Source organism: Staurois parvus, unplaced genomic scaffold, assembly GCF_062004578.1.
Source record: "Staurois parvus isolate SC_StPar_1 unplaced genomic scaffold, SC_StPar_1.0 ptg000018l, whole genome shotgun sequence".
NCBI classification, from domain to species: Eukaryota; Metazoa; Chordata; class Amphibia; order Anura; family Ranidae; genus Staurois; species Staurois parvus.
In genome coordinates, this window is record NW_028317814.1 from 22,094,293 (window position 1) to 22,112,725 (window position 18,433).

An 18,433-nucleotide genomic window follows, 5' to 3' on the forward strand; every position below is an offset into this window, starting at 1 on the left:
ATGTGTGTCAAAGTCAACAATCAAGAGAAGACTTCACCAGAGTGAATACAGAGGGTTCACCACAAGATGGAAACCATTGGTGAGCCTCAAAAACAGGAAGGCCAGATTAGAGTTTGCCAAACGACATCTAAAAAAGCCTTCACAGTTCTGGAACAACATCCTATGGACAGATGAGACCAAGATCAACTTGTACCAGAGTGATGGGAAGAGAAGAGTATGGAGAAGGAAAGGAACTGCTCATGATCCTAAGCATACCACCTCATCAGTGAAGCATGGTGGTGGTAGTGTCATGGCGTGGGCATGTATGGCTGCCAATGGAACTGGTTCTCTTGTGTTTATTGAGGATGTGACTGCTGACAAAAGTAGCAGGATGAATTCTGAAGTGTTTCGGGAATATTATCTGCTGATATTCGGCCAAATGCTTCAGAACTCATTGGACGCCGCTTCGCAGTGCAGATGGACAATGACCCAAAGCATACTGCAAAAGCAACCAAAGAGTTTAAGGGAAAGAAGTGGACTGTTATGCAATGGCCAAGTCAATCACCTGACCTGAATCTGATTGAGCATGCATTTCACTTGCTGAAGACAAAACTGAAGGGAAAATGCCCCAAGAACAAGCAGGAACTGAAGACAGTTGCAGTAGAGGCCTGGCAGAGCATCACCAGGGATGAAACCCAGCGTCTGGTGAGGTCTATGCGTTCCAGACTTCAGGCTGTAATTGACTGCAAAGGATTTGCAACCAAGTATTAAAAAGTGAAAGTTTGATTTATGATTATTCTGTCCCATTACTTTTGGTCCCTTAACAAGTGGGAGGCACATATGCAAACTGTTGTAATTCCTACACCGTTCACCTGATTTGGATGTAAATACCCTCAAATTAAAGCTGACAGTCTGCAGTTAAAGCACATCTTGTTCCTTTCATTTCAAATCCATTGTGGTGGTGTATAGAGCCAAAAATGTTAGAATTGTGTTGATGTCCCAATATTTATGGACCCGACTATGTATTTTTGGTGGCGCATGACCTTTCCTGAAATGTAATTTACACAATGTAATGTATCCAGGTACATCTGTTTAATTTATTCTCTCTTTATGCTTTGTTTTTTTTTGCAGATTACAATACAGATACAAACACAAAACAAAGAAAAAAAAAAACAGGCTAATTGTAAATGACTCATTAGAGAAGATGTAATAATACAAAGACATAATACATTACACCTCGATCTGCCAGGCTCCCTTCATCTGTGTGATGATGTCAGAGTGCGACAACCAGCAAGAGTCTTAGAGAAGAAGCTTTGGGGGACAGATTACACAGATGGAGGGGGCCTGACAGACCAGGGAAAAAAGGCAAATCGTACAACTTATTGCTCAACCCCTAGATTTTAGAAGCATTCAACCCCTGCAATGCAAGGGTAGTTTTGTTTAATTCCCCAAATTTAAAACAGAGCTCCACCCTATAGCAATCGTGCACACAGAGATGGACGCGGTCATCCATTTTGGTCCAAACCCCTCCATCTTGTATCTCTCTCTCCCAAATCAGATTCCTCTGATATCCCCCCTCCCTCTCTGTTGAGTGACATGTGGTCTGGATGATGACAGATCACAGGCAGCAAGCTCAGCGGGAGAGCTCCAGGGCTATAAATCCCAATTAGCCTGGCCCCCAGATGTCTGAGACTGCTTGGAAAAGGGATCCTAAAGCCATAAACCAAGCCCTCACTGAGTTTCAAAGACATTCCAGATAGTCGTAAACCAGACTTACATTTAAAAATCCACTTTTCCCCTAGGATTACATATCTTGGGCTATGAGAGACATACATAAAAACTGGGCATGTATTCAGATCGGTCTCGTTAATACAAGTCGTCTGATATATTACATCCCCTAGCTGGCATCAACAAGAGAGCAGAAAAAGATATCTCCTTAACCATCCCAGCAGGTGTATATTTCATACCTAGACGTTCAGCAAGTGATTCTGTGTATTAATCTAGTGGCAAGGCTGCTAAATGCACCGAGAATAAGTTATGAACCATGACATCAAATGTAAGGTTTTTTGGTCATAGCTTGGGTCTCCACCTACAACACCCGCCCAAATGAGGTGATTGGTTCTCTGTTTCAGGGAGACACCCTGCTGAGTTCCTAGAAAAAGCTAAGCTAAGTGTAGTTGAAGATTCTTCCTTTTAACATCGGAACTAACTTTGGGAGATAAGGCATCCTTTTGGCTCTGAAACCTGATCTGCTTAAACCAAGGCTGATGGCAAGTACTTTATCCCTCTAAAACTCCTGTTATCTCTTTGCTGTGCTATTGCTCTCTGTGTGTGTATAATATCTATCATTTTTTCTGTAAATCATTTTTATTGCACCCTTATGACCTTTAAGTAATAAATCTTACTTTCTGAAAGTGTTGAACTGTTTCTAAAGCTCTTTAATGCAAACTAATAACCCCTGCCTCTGAAGAGCGCTACTGTGTGTGTTTTAAACTTCAGTATATCTCTGCCTGCAGTGACAGCGGTATACCGATGCTTATGCAAACATCATAGTGTTATTGCTGATATTGCCGAGTTTCCTCTTACTTTGTACAAAAAGGAGGTGGTGGCAGTGTGAAGGGTTAACAGCATAATTAACCTGACCCAGTAACAATCGCTCCCAGGCTGCAGATACACAGATTGTGGTCCATTAGCTGGAAAATCTTTGTACAGGGTGCAGCTGGGCGTGGCATTGTTACGCACGTGACAGCGCGGTTTTAGATTGGCTAGTCCTTCGGTCACGAGTTTGGTGAGAAGGGCTGGAGTCTGAAGCCGCGATCCTCACACACCCAAAAGGGGAAGTTCTGCTTTAAAGACTGGTCCCCCACTCCTCATTAAGGATTGGCACCTTTGGGGGGGGTTTGTTGCGGGTACCCAAATTTGACAGGTACCCGCTCCCACTTCTGCTCCGATCGCCTAGGTCAGTGATGGTGAACCTTTTTGAGCCCGAGTGCCCAAACTGCAACCCAAAACCAACTTATTTCTTTCAAAGTGCCAACACTGCAATGAAACCTGAATATCGAGCTTTTGGTTTAGAAAAAACAACTCGTACAGTAGTGCAAACTAATTAACAGTACAGGAGATGACCAGAGACTGCGGACACAGTACAGGAGATGACCAGAGACTGCGGACACAGTACAGGAGATGACCAGAGACTGCGGACACAGTACAGGAGATGACCAGAGACTGCGGACACAGTACAGGAGATGACCAGAGACTGCGGACACAGTACAGGAGATGACCAGAGACTGCGGACACAGTACAGGAGATGACCAGAGACTGCGGACACAGTACAGGAGATGACCAGAGACTGCGGACACAGTACAGGAGATGACCAGAGACTGCGGACACAGTACAGGAGATGACCAGAGACTGCGGACACAGTACAGGAGATGACCAGAGACTGCGGACACAGTACAGGAGATGACCAGAGACTGCGGACACAGTACAGGAGATGACCAGAGACTGCGGACACAGTACAGGAGATGACCAGAGACTGCGGACACAGTACAGGAGATGACCAGAGACTGCGGACACAGTACAGGAGATGACCAGAGACTGCGGACACAGTACAGGAGATGACCAGAGACTGCGGACACAGTACAGGAGATGACCAGAGACTGCGGACACAGTACAGGAGATGACCAGAGACTGCGGACACAGTACAGGAGATGACCAGAGACTGCGGACACAGTACAGGAGATGACCAGAGACTGCGGACACAGTACAGGAGATGACCAGAGACTGCGGACACAGTACAGGAGATGACCAGAGACTGCGGACACAGTACAGGAGATGACCAGAGACTGCGGACACAGTACAGGAGATGACCAGAGACTGCGGACACAGTACAGGAGATGACCAGAGACTGCGGACACAGTACAGGAGATGACCAGAGACTGCGGACACAGTACAGGAGATGACCAGAGACTGCGGACACAGTACAGGAGATGACCAGAGACTGCGGACACAGTACAGGAGATGACCAGAGACTGCGGACACAGTACAGGAGATGACCAGAGACTGCGGACACAGCACAGGAGATGACCAGAGACTGCGGACACAGCACAGGGATGACCAGAGACTGCGGACAGCACAGGGATGACCAGAGACTGCGGACAGCACAGGGATGACCAGAGACTGCGGACAGCACAGGGATGACCAGAGACTGCGGACAGCACAGGGATGACCAGAGACTGCGGACAGCACAGGGATGACCAGAGACTGCGGACAGCACAGGGATGACCAGAGACTGCGGACAGTACAGAGATGACTGCTGACCTTTGGGGAGGGAGGGGGAGCGGGTACCTGAATTTGACAGGTACCCGCTCTTACTTCCGCAGAGTTTTTTTTTCATCTTACCTGTTCCTTTATCCAGCCGCGCGCTGTCTTCCCGGCTTCTGTAGTGTGGGCGCTCGTCGGACAGCCGGATGCCCAGTGCGCATGCGCGAGAAGCGCTGCGCTTTGTGATTGGTCCGGCGGCTTCTGGGATCTGTCATGTGTCCCAGGTACCGCCTTACCATTCACAAAGAGCACTGCTTCTTGTGCATGCGCACTTGGGACCCGGCTGTCACGCACACTACAGCCGGGAAGACAGTGCGCCGCTGGATTCTCCTGGCGTGCCCACAGATAAGGCTCGGCGTGCCGGCTGTGGCACGCGTGCCACGGGTTCGCCATCACTGGCCTAGGTGATCGGAAGCGGAAGGTGTCCTCCCTCCCTCCCTGTAGTCTTTTGGGACATGTGACAGGTTTCAGAAGACTACAGGAGCATTCAAGAAGCACAGCACTACTCACACATGCGCAGTTGGTGCCCGGCTGTGAAGCTGCAAGCTGTCACACTGAAGATGCTGGTGCCCAGGGAGCCAGGGAGAGAAGACGGCCATTAAAACGGGCTGCAGGGGACACACCGCGGGACTGAGGGAAAGGCGAGAGTGTTTTTTTTTTTTTTTTTGTAAAAGTCAGCAGCTACAGTTTTTTTAGCTGCCAACTTATTTTTTGACAGGGTGAGTGAAACTCCACTTAAGGCACAGACCCACAACAAGCATGATGCAAATACATGTTGGTTCCTTCTCCTTATACTCGTTCCGGGTCAGTGACTCTAACCTCACGGAAGGCAAAGCATCAGCATGACCGCCTGGGAACTAGCGTATTTACAAGAAGTCAGCATCTTTCATTCATTCATGATGGGATCACATTAAGTAGGAGTAGTCCATCAAACTGACTTTTTTTTTTTTTAACAGGTGATCAAACTGACATTTTTAAGGCTCCATGGACAAGTACAAATAGATCGTTTTTTGTGAAAATGAAAAAAATAGATAAAGCGCACCAACCTCCTGCAATACAATTAATCTATTGGGGAAAAATGTGAAGGATTAAATTTACAAATATAAGATAAAAACAGTGCTCATCTTTGTACCATGCTAGGAACAAATACTGGATGAGAAGCCCACTCAAGGTGGCCAATGGTGGATCTTTTCAGCTTGAGCGGCCAGAGATGACAGAATCAGCATAACGCAGAACTGGCTGAAAATAGCTGGAAATGTGGAGCATCTCACATCTGCTAGGATTAAAGGCGCCCCTGCCTCCCCCTCCACTTAACAAGAATCACCTGGGATCTTGTACAGTTCTATGTTTGTTTTTAGTGCTGGCATCACCACCATCCCTTTGGATGTGATGAAGCATTTTTGTAAGAGGAGCTATATATTTGTAGTAACTGCAGTACAAACAAGTGAAAAAACCCTTGCCTAAAATTGAAAAAAACTGCAGCTCTTGTAGTTTAAAAAAAGTAATGATAGGTACAAAAACTTACATCTAAATGGATAGAAGGGATACGGGGTTTCAAATGTTAAATCCGGCAGCAATTAAAATGTTTGCTTTATTAAATGAAAATGAAGAGGAATAGCGTTCCTCTCAGTGTTTAGTTTCCAGCTCCTGCTAATTAAAAGCAAGTTGTCTGGCTAAACATTACCACTTAAAAGCGGTTGTAAACAACATTTCCTTTTCCAACAAAATTTTTATATTTACCTGCTGTGTGCTATGGTAGTGCAAAGCAGCCCCAAACCTCCTCTTCTGAGGTTCCCCGCCAGCGCTCTCAACTCCTGCTCTTTTTGGTGCGCCTCCACAGGAAGCCACTTCCTATGGAGGCACCTGTCGGCTTGCTCCAGAGTTTGGCTTTGTGCCTTCAGACATACACAGTCTATACAGTTTATATAGTGATCCAAGCTGCTGCAACTGTTCGGTAAATATTTTGATTGGACCAGCTTGGCCCGAATTTGAAGTTAAATGAAACCTGGAGATCAGCTTTACCTTCTTTAAAGTTATAAAGCAAATTTTAGTGCACAAAGTACCAGTAACCTGCAAACATAACTACATTTCTGATGTCTTGCATTTCAGTGCTAGAAGTTCACAACAGAGAGAGGTGACTGATCGTCACCGCTCTCTGCTCATAGCAGACAGTGAACTGCGCAGTCATGCGATTGTTCAGTTCTCAAGCTTAGCTTTGGCCAGGACAGCTGCAGCATCACAGCGATGCTGCAGCATTGATGAGTATGTATGTTTGATTTTTAATAACCTCACATCTCTATTAAAAAGTATTAAAGATACTATTGTCAGCTTGTGTATGCCATAATACATACCTCTTGGCTGCTGGTTTTGATCAGTAGTAGGGTGGGCTCATGCCCTTCAGAATGCAAGTAAAACCTGGAAAAATACAGCAGAGGTGAGCCAGAATAAAGGCTAAATCAGTTTAAAAGCAGTACTAAATCCAAAAGAAAAACTTTTTTCTTTTACAGCTTACCAATTATTAGATTTCCTTTTTAAGCTTTCCTTCTTCTATTTTCATCTTACACCAAGGGGTTGATTTACTAAAAAACTGGAGAGTGCAAAATCTGGTACATCTCTGCATAGAAACCGATCTGCTTCCAGGATTTGTTTCTCCCAAAGCTTAATTGAACAAGCGGAAGTTAGAAGCCGATTGGGTACCATGCACAGAGTCACCAGATTTTACACTCTACAGTTTTAGTAAATCAACCCTTAAGTAAAAATAAAAAGGGGCCTAGCTCCATCCTGTGGTTTTACCCTTGCACCTACATACAAGTGCAATTGTGTCCTAGAGAAAAAGCCACTCTCCCAGTGTTCATAGCAGGACCTGCATATGGGATGTCCAAATGCTGCCCCCCCACCCCATAATAATAATAAATAATTATTTATATATACATATATAATCTATCATAAACACACACACAACCAACCATAATGCCTTTATTTACTCAACATTTCAGCTACACAGCAAAGCCCTAAAATTTCCATTACTGATCAGGTGTGGGAACTCTATTATTATGAATGTTAGTAGCTCTTGTAGATAAAGAATTAAAAAAAAAAAAAAAAAAAAGTATATTATATATATATATATATATATATTTATTTATTTAGAGCACAACGAAATTACATTTGGAACCAAATATTTTCAGGACAGGGATAAATGAGACAGCATGTGACATAGTACTGAAACGTTTAGCAACATTTTCCTAATTGTCTGGTAAGCATGTTAATGAAGGTCTGTTCAACAGTTCCATTTCTCTTTACCGCTTTTCCAGAAAAACATGGAGCTTTCATTTGTTTGCAATAAAAGAGAAAAGTAATTTGCAATTAAGTTCTCTAGGGTTTCCTTTATTTGAACTCATAACTAAAAGCGAGTAAAAGGGAAAAGCATTAAAAAAAAAAAAAAAAAAGGGAGGTTGTGGATACTGCGGACTGGGGGTTGTATTCAGGGCACTTAGACTGGAGAAGCCTAAGGTATTATCAGGCCCTATTAGGTCTGCATTCAATAACGAGGCCCGATTGTACATGACAAATTTACTTTAATGGAAAGCATATGGATGCAGGTTATTGAAACTTGAAGTATACAAACATGGCAGACTTTTAGGATTCAAATATTATACAATTATATTATTGCCAATCCAATCCTTTGACGAGAGAGTGAGGGGCAGGATGAGCCCTGCTGTGTCTATGGACACAGGCAGCGCACTGCAGGATCAAATCCACAGGTGTGCCACAAAAGGAAGTGGCTTTCTATGGGGGCACTTTCCAAAAAGAGGAGGAGCAAGAAGAGGCAGCGGGCGGACTCTAGAAGACGATCTGGGCTGCTCTGTGCAAAACCATTGCACAGAGAAGGGAAGTATAACAGCTTTATTATTAAAAGATTGTAAGCTCCCAGGATCAGGGCCCTCCTAACCCTCTTGTATTGAACTGTATTGTTGCTGTATTGTCTCCAGTTATATTGTAAAGCGCTGAGCAAACTGTTGGCGCTATATAAATCCTGTATAATAATAATATATAAATCCTGTATAATAATAATAATAATAATAATAATAATATATAAATCCTGTATAATAATAAATATATAAATCCTGTATAATAATATATAAATCCTGTATAATAATAATAATAATAATAATAATAAATAATATATAAATCCTGTATAATAATAATAAATATATAAATCCTGTATAATAATAAATAATAATATATAAATCCTGTATAATAATAATATATTGTAAAGTGCTGAGCAAACTGTTGGCGCTATATAAATCCGGTCAATAATAATAAATAATAATGTGTAATGAACACAGCAACCAATATCATATTCACTGCTCTGACCTCAGTCAATAAAGACTACTTACTAGGGCTTACTTCCTTTTATCATTACTGTTCTTTTGGATTGCTTTACTAAATAATCACAACAGTAGTAAAATTAGGAAAAAAAAGCAAGAAATTCACATCTTGTGCATCACAATCACAATTGATAGAACACCAGCCAAGCATGGGAAGAGATAAGAACCTCCATCAGGTTTCTATTGCTCTTTGTGTCTCCATTTTGGAGATTTACCCTTACATCCTGTCCCTGTGATAAGAGGTAAACTTGCCCAACAGCAATAAAAACCCACAGAGGTTCTAACCCTTAAGTTTTGGTTGAGGGGTTCAGCTGTTAACCGCATGCACGATCTAGCTGGAAGCGGAAATAGTAGCAGCACTGCAGAAAACTCAGGGCTCTCACCTGCTGAGGCTATTGCCATGCTCCCGGTTGGTGAAGAGCAGAAGCGGCTGGCAGAGGGCAAACCTTTCCGGAATCCAGGACCAGATGTCTCGCATCTCCTTCACACTCACAATGTCAGACTTGAAGTTTTCAGCATGTACAGCCAAGTGAACATTCTGTCTGTCAGACACAAAGTGTTACAGAAATCCATTAGACAGTATTATAGACTTTGGATATATATCCCTTTTGAAAGTCCTAATCAGGACCGGTCACTTTCATGGCAAGCTTAGGATCAGGATTTTTTTCTCCTACTAATGTTTTTTGGATTCTAGCTCAGAGGAGCTAGTCACCTACACAACTGGAACGGTGTGCAACCTAATCACTTCTTTTACGGCTCTTCAGTTTGGCTTAGCTTCAAGAGGAATCCCTGAATGATGGCCATGTATAGCACAGTAAGGGCCACATGCAGTCCAGTGTGTTTTTCCAGCATCAAAAACGCATGGAAAGTAGGTTATATGGTTTCCAGTGGCATAGTTCACACCAGGGGCGGACTGACAACTCATGGGGCCCCCAGGCAATAGGGGCTCATGGGGCCCCTGTGTCCTTGCCCAAACTCAAAAAAGCCTATGAAAAAAAGGTACCAGGGGCATCTCATGGGGCCCCCTACTGAACCCGGGCCCTCGAGCAGTGCCCAAGTTTCCAAATGGTCAGTCCGCCACTGGTTCACACAAGTGCCGTCAGATCCCGATGAACAAATAAATAAAGAGAAGGTGGAACATGCTGCATTTTTCCTGAACTGGAGCATGGGGTCCAGTACATTTTTTGATGCATTTTACCATGCTCCAGTTCAGGAAAAATGCAGCACGTTCCACCTTCTCTTTTGTTTTTTTTTTCTTCTCACTGTACTTGGGGTCCAGTGCATTTTTGATGCATTTTACCATGCTCCAGTGCAGGAAAAATGCAGCATGTTCCACCTTCTCTTTTTTTTTTTTTCTCACTGTACTTGGGGTCCAGTACATTTTTAATGCATTTTACCAAGTACAGTGAGAAAAAAATAAAAATAAAAAAATAAAAGAGAAGATGGAACATGCTGCATTTTTCCTGCACTGGAGCATGGTAAAATGCATCAGAAATGTACTGGACCCCAAGTACAGTGAGAAAAAAAAAAAAAAAAAAAAAAAAAAAAAAGAGAAAAGCATCTGGAAACGCATAAAAATGCATGCTGAAACACCTGGAATGGACCTGCAGTGCATTTTTGTGGTATGGGTATGAACAGGCCCTAACAAATGCTCCAGCTGTCAAGCATCAATTCTGAAAAGGGGGAGAAGGGAAAAAAAAATGCACCAGAACGCATCAGAGACACATTAAAAACACGCATGCAGAAATGCATCTGGACTGCGTTTTTATGGCGCGAACTGGCCCTTAGTATAGAAGAACAATCCCATAATTCTGATTAGACTAAAGGCAGATAATGAGCTTTAGAACTGCATCACTTATTAGCTCGTGAATTCCTAAAAGGCTGGTCAAAATCCACCCAATGATTGCAAGTAAATGCTCCAAGTGAGAGAATTGTTATAAGGCCATGTACAACCACTTGTAGATATACTGTTGATGCAAAGACAAACTGAATCACATGCGATGCTTAATGACCACAATTCACACAGGTTCTGTAAAAGGCAAACAAAAAAACAAACAAAAAACAACAAAACAAAACCACAAAAAAAACAAACAAAAAAAGCAAAATAAATAAAAAAAAAAACACCAAACAACAAAAAAAACACGACGCACACTTTTTTTGCAGCGACACTGTTGTACAAAATTACCTATAAAACGCCTAACCTTTCTATCACTTGAATGTTCTGGGCTTATCAGTTTCTTAGCAACAGAAGAAAAGCCTGAGAAGATTACGCTAATCATGGATCAAGTGCCAAGACGAAACAGCAAGAATTGGGCGTTTAACGGCTATATATACACAGCTGCAGTTTTGACATTTGCATTTCTCAAGGTGTTCAGGTCAGACGCAGCCCTAAAAACGAGCAAGCAATGCAACAGACTGGGCACTGGGTGAGAAGTTTGGGTCATGCACTTTGTTAACTAAAGAGCGACAACATGTAGTTCCAAGCTAGCTTGCATGTACAGCTACTGCACATTTCTATACAGCTCTACCCTTTTTCTATAGTTCTGATGCAGACTGCAGCAAGTCTTGACAATATGTGAAAGAAAGGACTATGCAGTTTCTACCAGACTTATCAGGATAGGAACGGAATCTGCATGTCTGCGGCAACCCATAGCCCATGCCTATAGGACTTAATTTTCACTAGCATTGCAACTGAAGGAAATGATGGGATTGACCAGCAAGAACTAGCAATGCATGGATGGGGTCTACTGTACAGGTCGTTTAGCCCATTCTAAAATTTTTGAAAAAAGTTAAAATGCATTTCTAGCCACGTTTTGGTTGGAACCCTTTAAAAGGTTCAGATTATCCAATGCCCCTTTGAATCCAGAGAAGGGCAACAAAACTAATAATGGGACTGGAGGACTTCAGTTATGAGGAACAATTACACTTAGTTTCCCTGGAGAAGAGACGTTTAAGAGCAGTAAGGATGTGGAACTTCCTTCCACAATTGGTGGTTTCAGTGGGAAATGTCACTAATAAAAGAAAAAAAAACCACAACTTTATTAGTGACATTTCCCACTGAAACCACCAATTGTGGAATGAAGTTCCACATCCTTACTGCTGACAGTAAAAAAAAAGAAAAAAAACTTTTAGATGAGCATCTTATCGAACACAATATACAGAAATATTGGAAGTGGTAGAGACATAAATATACTAACATAGGTAGAACTAGACAGACTAATGTCTTTATTCAACCTTACAAACCATGAATCCCTTACAAAAAGGTACAACAAAATAAATAATAATAAAAAAAAATTCCGACCCTGGACAGAGTCCTGGGAAGAGAGCCTTGAAGACAGTTCCAAGCTGGTTATCTCCTTGAGGGACAAATCAATTCATACCAAAATTTGTGGACAGGGTGCATTCACCTCAGGGGTTGCACAGAATCCATCCATAGAGATCCCGGGATTGTACCAGGTGTCGTACATCTGTAGGCACCTTCTTTCACATGTTTTGGTCCTGTCCTAGGGTGGCAGTTGTGGACGGAGGGGTTTGATCTAATCGCTCATTTACAGCTGTCCTTACCATGCTCACCTGAATTGGCTCTCTTGGGGGATACAGGATTATGAACAGTGGACTAGGTATCAGAAACTGCTAGTTTCCCCATCTAACGTACTATACTAACAAGGAAATCCTTTGTAGGTGGACCTCCCCCTCCTCTCCCACGCTAGTATCATGGGAGTCTGTGATTAATACTTTGCTACCCATGTATAAATTGAATAGGAATTGTCCTGGGAAATATGTTAAAGTCAATGAGTAGCACAATGAGTATTTTTGCATCCCTTCCTCATGATGCCTTTGTGTCAAGCTTTCGCTGCTCGTTTTGTCTGCTTACCCTAATACTAGGCTCTATGAACCACTTTGGAGGTTGTTGCCCTTTACCCATGCATGCTTGACACTTGTATTTTATTTTTTGACCCAGTATGCTCTGATATACTACAGCTTTGTTTTTTTTTTTGCTTGAATCTGCTGTGATTGTACCATCAATGTGATCAATAAAAGCAATTCTGGTTATTTCTTTTAAAGTCCTTAGCTTTCCTGGCTAGGACTTCCCTCCTATTTCCCTTTTCTGTTCTTCTGAGTAATAGTGGGTGGCCAATATGGCCCCAGCATTTCATACACAATGGCCACACTGCTTCTGTTAATTACCTTTTATAGACCTATCTGTTGGAGGGAGTTTTAGGACTTCCTCTATTGCTACTGTAGAGACAGGTCAGATTCAGAGACTGCTGATAATAAATGGATGAGAGTGTATAATGCATTTTTATATACTGTATACTTACAGGTTAAAGAAGTCAAACACTATATTATTATTATACAGTATTTATATAGCGCCAAAGGGTATGCTCAGCGCTGTACAGTAGCAGGGGGACAGAACATGAGACAAGACAGTAACAATACACTACACGAGGGGTTCGAGGTCCCTGCTCTTTCGAGCTTACAATCTATATATCACATAACTACCCAAGTATACACATTGGCACTTCTGCATTTGTAAATCTGCTCTAAGTTGGATCGTTCCCTCTTCTGGCAGAGTCAGTGAATTCCTGCTGGTCTTTATTACACCCCTTGTTTCATTACACATGCACCCCCCAGTTAGTATTTCCATGGATATGCTTGAGGGAAGCACATAGTTTGCCATGCGATGAGAGACAATAAGCTGGTATTGTATATCATGCAATCTGCTCTGCCCTTCTCTCCCAGCCTTCACTTGGTTGGCATTGGACAAAAGATTTGCCGTTAGTGAACAGAGAGCCTTATAAATAAAGCATTAAAAATTAATTCTTTCAGGTTGTCTGGGATACTTGACCATAAGACTGCCAACAAGCAGAAATCTAAGGACAGTCTGTAAAAGAACGCAGGTTAACTGAGGATCCCTTGAGTAAAAATCAGCGAGAAAGAAAAAAAATTTCCAAAATGTATTAATTTTTCTGACTTTTCTGTATTTGACAATCAGTGCTTTTATCATGTTAATCCAATGCTGAGCTGAAATTTTGTAGTTGTTTTAAGAACCCAATAGCAAGGAACTCTAAACTTTCAAGCACAGTTTCTATGAAGCATGCCATAGCTACTTGCTAACACATACCAATCCGAAATGTAAAAATGTAACGAATAAAAAGCACCACTGCCATCAAAAAGCAGACCATTGACCAGTTCAGGATTAGAAGGCCCCATTTACACACGTTCCGCCATTTGTAATTACATTTTGGGATAGGAATAGACACAAAAGCTATGGTTTTTGTTTCTATTCCTACCCCAAAATGTAATTACAAATGGCGGAACGTGTGTAAATGGGTCCTTCTAATCCTGAACTGGTCAATGCTCTGCTTCTGAATTCTGCCACCAACACCATAACAGCTATTGGGTGATGTATGCCACCAGACTACACTTATGTCCAAATATCACAGACCCACGAACTTTAGGTTTGTCATCTTGATAACCTACCTTTCATTTGTCCATCCCTACACTATAAGACATAAGAGGAATCCATTATTCTACTTGATAACCTACCGTTCATTTGTCCATTCCTACATTATAAGACAAAGAGTCCATTATTCTATAGAAGTCGTTAAAAGGGAATATAAAAAGCGATCTTTCCCAACTAGATTCGGACTATGCAAGCACACCATTCTATTTATGTGTTTTTTTATTGTACTTGTATAGCCAGGAGTCGATATATCGCCCACCTAAAATGATCGGCCGAAAAAATAGTGTTATCAGCGTTTTGCCAATAGAAAAAAAAAAAAAAAAAAGGTGCTGAAATGGTATGCCGTGTCCCCTAGACTTTAATGCAAATTCGCGTCCCATAGATTAATGCAAAAAACACCCCCTAGTGACTTCAATGCAAAAAACGACAGCCACATTACTTAAATGTGTAAAAAAAAAAAAAAAAAAATGAATGTCCATTTTGGTTTAGGTTTTTGGCCAAGTGCATCCTGAATTTCCAGTTTTAGTACCAGAGTTTTCATTTCGGTGCACCACTAGCAGGGGCCACAATTTTTTCATATTTGGAGGTTAAGCCCAATCCGTGCAAAGAGCTAAAAACTTTGCCCTACACTGCCCAACAGTCGAGTAATAAGGCCTCATTGGCCAATATAGAAGCTTACATTAGGACAGTTCAATGGGAGATATGAATATACTGTATACCTTCCGGTGTATGCCTTTACGGCACACAAATGTACTTGCATGCCCAGGATACACAATTGCCACATACAGTTGACCACAGTAATGAATGGCTGTATGTAGGTTCATGCTGCTACTTGCAAAAACCACACGCGTGTAAAACGGTTGACTCTTCCAAACATCAATACTTAAGTTCTCTTTAAAAAGCAACCTTAAAGTGGAACTTCCCTTAATCAATACTGACTATTTTTAATCCCTATACTGCTAGCATTAGTAAATAGCGTTTCTTTCGTTACTTCCTAGTTTCCAGGCCTAGGCAAATTATGTCATACATCCCAGGAGTCTTCAGGAGGGGCTTTTCCAGCTTAGAACACCCTCCTGCCAGCCTGGGCTAAGGGCAGACAAATTCCAGGAAGTAAATGCTCCATGAATCATATGCCCTTACCCAAGATGGTCATGGCCAAAAATGCTAGGGGGGTATTTTTCTAAGTGATTTCTTAAAAAAACAAAGCCTGGAGAAATGTATGGATAATGGAGTAGGCTTTAAATATTAAAAATGCATTGAATAGCGCATTTTGTTTGTGGCGTTCAGATACAGTGTAGTTCCGATTTAATATACCTCCAACATGCTATTTCCATTAATTCTTATGCAAAGGACCAGCTACCATTGGGGCAAATAACAGACCTTCCATAAGAAAGAATGGAGGTTGTGGTACAATTCTGCAAAAGAACCATCTGGGGGACTTTTGAAGATGAAGTTTCTCAGCTCCCAACAGCCACACAGCAAAAACCTCTGAAGTGTAGGGAAGGGGACTAAACTAAATGTATTTTTTTTGCCAGCATGACAGTTAAAAAAACTAGCATTTTCAGCAAAAACAGCCCCTGTGTCTCTCATCGTAAACATAAATAGGCCTCAGACTATAAAAAGGTGAAAGAGTCAAAAGAAGATTAACAGTTCACAATTCAACCAAAAAAAAAAAAAAATCCATCCATCGCATTTCAGGGGCTACAAAACTCACCCTTCATCAGTGTGAGGGACAGTTTAGCAGCCCCTGAAATGAGCTCAATGTATTCTTATGTACAGAGTGTGAGTCTTCTTGGACTCCTTCACCTTATGGTCTGAGGTCCATTTCAATAGGATTACATTTGGAGTCATTTTTTAGCACCAATTTAGGGAGCCCTGTCTGTTTAGAGAGATGCCCAACTACACCAGGGTGTTTTCTGAGAAGTTTCTACATTTGAATAAAGCATAGGAATCCCAGCAACTCTCTAACAATTCTAACTGGAATTCCAATTTCTCTTGAATGACACGTTTCCTGTAAATATGTGGTATGGAAGATAGTGAGCGCTCCTATAAAAACAGCTGCTAAAACACCAAAAAGGTACCAAGATAAAACCTTCAATAGGATCAATAAAATATGGGTGTAGCGCTGAAATAAATATATGATAAATGAATTACCAATAAAAGGATAACCTGTAAGAATGTATAAATAAGTCCGCTAATAAAGTTCAAATATATAAAATCCCAGGATGGTGAAGTCAACAGCAGATAGACTTGGGACACCAACCAATAGTTAAAGTGCGCACTCACCGGAAGCGCATGGGTAATGCGCATATAATATAATAACCAACAAGGTATCTGAAGATAGGCGGGATAATTAGGTGAACTTTCTTCTATGGTGTAGTCATCAAGCCGTGAGAAATGATAGAAATCTGCTGGATCCAGGAGGTCCCCTTAAGGATGGATTAGGTGCTCAGCCTGAGTACAGGGCTCCTTTTCCTCTGGTAGTGGTAAATCTCTGGGGATAACCTGCCGGACATCCGTCCTCCAACTCGGCCACCGGCCTCACGCCCCATGGTTGGTGGTTATTATATTATATGCGCATTACCCATGCGCTTCCAGTGAGTGCGCACTTTAACTATTGGTTGGTGTCACAAGTCTATCTGCTGCTGACTTCACCATCCTGGGATTTTATATAATTGAACTTTATTAGCGGACTTATTTATACATTCTTACAGGTTATCCTTTTAGTGGTAATTAGTTTGTCATATTTCAGCGCTACACCCATATGTTTCCTGTAAAGCCTAAGTGCAGTCAAAACCAAAAACAGAAAAATCAGAACAAGGGACATAACTTACAGTCAGTAGGATGCGTCCCTTGTGACAATTCCTTATTTGATAGAAGCAATCTTACGCCACCCTGCCCCTCAAGAATGCCTGACTATGCACCCCCTTTCCCCCCAGCTCCACCATTCACAGAAACCGTACTACAGCTTCTATGAATGAAACATGATCTATGAATGGACAGGCAGATGATTGATAGCTCCCAGCCCCATTTACAGTTGTGGCCAAAATTATTCAACCCCCAATGCTGTAAAGGGGTTTAGGGACTATAGTGTACATTTGGAATTGTATTCAGAATCAAATCCTACAAGGACGTTGTAACTACCCAAATGCAACTAAAATGACATCAATTGTTTATGTAATACAGTAGTAAATGGTTCTTATGTGGTTTCTTCATTGCCACAATTATTCAACCCCTTAAAGACTACCACTCTGAAGAACAGAGGTTCATACAGGTGCTTTCCATCAGGTATTGAAAACACCTGTGGATGTCACCGAGCAGCAATCAAGCATAATAAGCACCAATTAGGCAGCTTTAAAATGACTGTGATACTCAGCTCCTTCTAGACATTTACTGGTGTGGTTACAAACATGGTGAAGGCAAGAGAATGGTCCAGGAAGACAAGAGAAGAGGTGATTTCTCTTCACAGGAAGGGCAATGGCTATAAGAAGATTGCAAAGATGTTAAACATACCAAGAGACACCTTAGGAAGCATCATTCGCAAATTCAAGGCAAAGGGCACTGTTGAAACGCTACCTGGTCGTGGCAGAAAGAAGATGCTGACTTCGACTGCTGTGCGCTACCTGAAGCGTAGAGTGGAGAGAAGTCCCCGTGTGACTGCTGAGGAACTGAGAAAAGATTTGTCAGATGTGGGTACAGAAGTTTCAGCCCAGACAATAAGACGCACACTGCGTAATGAAGGCCTCCGTGCCAGAACTCCCAGGCGTACCCCCTTGCTGTCTCCAAAGAATAAGAAGAGTCGACTGCAGTATGCCAAAAGCCATGTGGACAAACCACAAAAGTTGTGGGATAGTGTTCTGTGGACTGATGAAACAAAATTAGAACTGTTTGGGCCCATGGATCAACGCTATGTTTGGAGGAGGAAGAACAAGGCCTATGATGAAAAGAACACCTTGCCTACTGTGAAGCATGGTGGAGGGTCAATCATGCTTTGGGGCTGTTTTGCTTCTGCAGGTACAGGGAAGCTTCAGCGTGTGCAAGGTACCATGAATTCTCTTCAGTACCAGGAGATATTGGATGGAAACGTGATGCAGTCCGTCACACACCTGAGGCTTGGGAGACGTTGGACCTTTCAACAGGACAATGATCCCAAGCATACCTCCAAGTCCACTAGAGCATGGTTGCAGAGGAAAGGCTGGAACATTTTGGAGTGGCCATCGCAGTCACCAGACTTAAATCCGATTGAGAACCTCTGGTGGGACTTAAAGAAAGCAGT

General features: G+C 42.1%; 1 protein-coding gene across 2 annotated transcripts in view; it reads right to left on the reverse strand.

The window, feature by feature from the left end:
* Positions 1–18,433, reverse strand: part of TBC1D24 (TBC1 domain family member 24) — a 55,791-nt gene that overhangs the window by 10,683 nt on the left and 26,675 nt on the right. For both annotated transcript variants that reach the window (XM_089682999.1, XM_089682990.1), the window contains 2 exons: positions 9,074–9,232; positions 6,654–6,717 (listed from right to left, as the gene is read on the reverse strand). In XM_089682999.1, the coding sequence (XP_089539125.1) occupies positions 6,654–6,717; positions 9,074–9,232 (223 nt within the window). The remainder of the gene's footprint in view (positions 1–6,653; positions 6,718–9,073; positions 9,233–18,433) is intronic.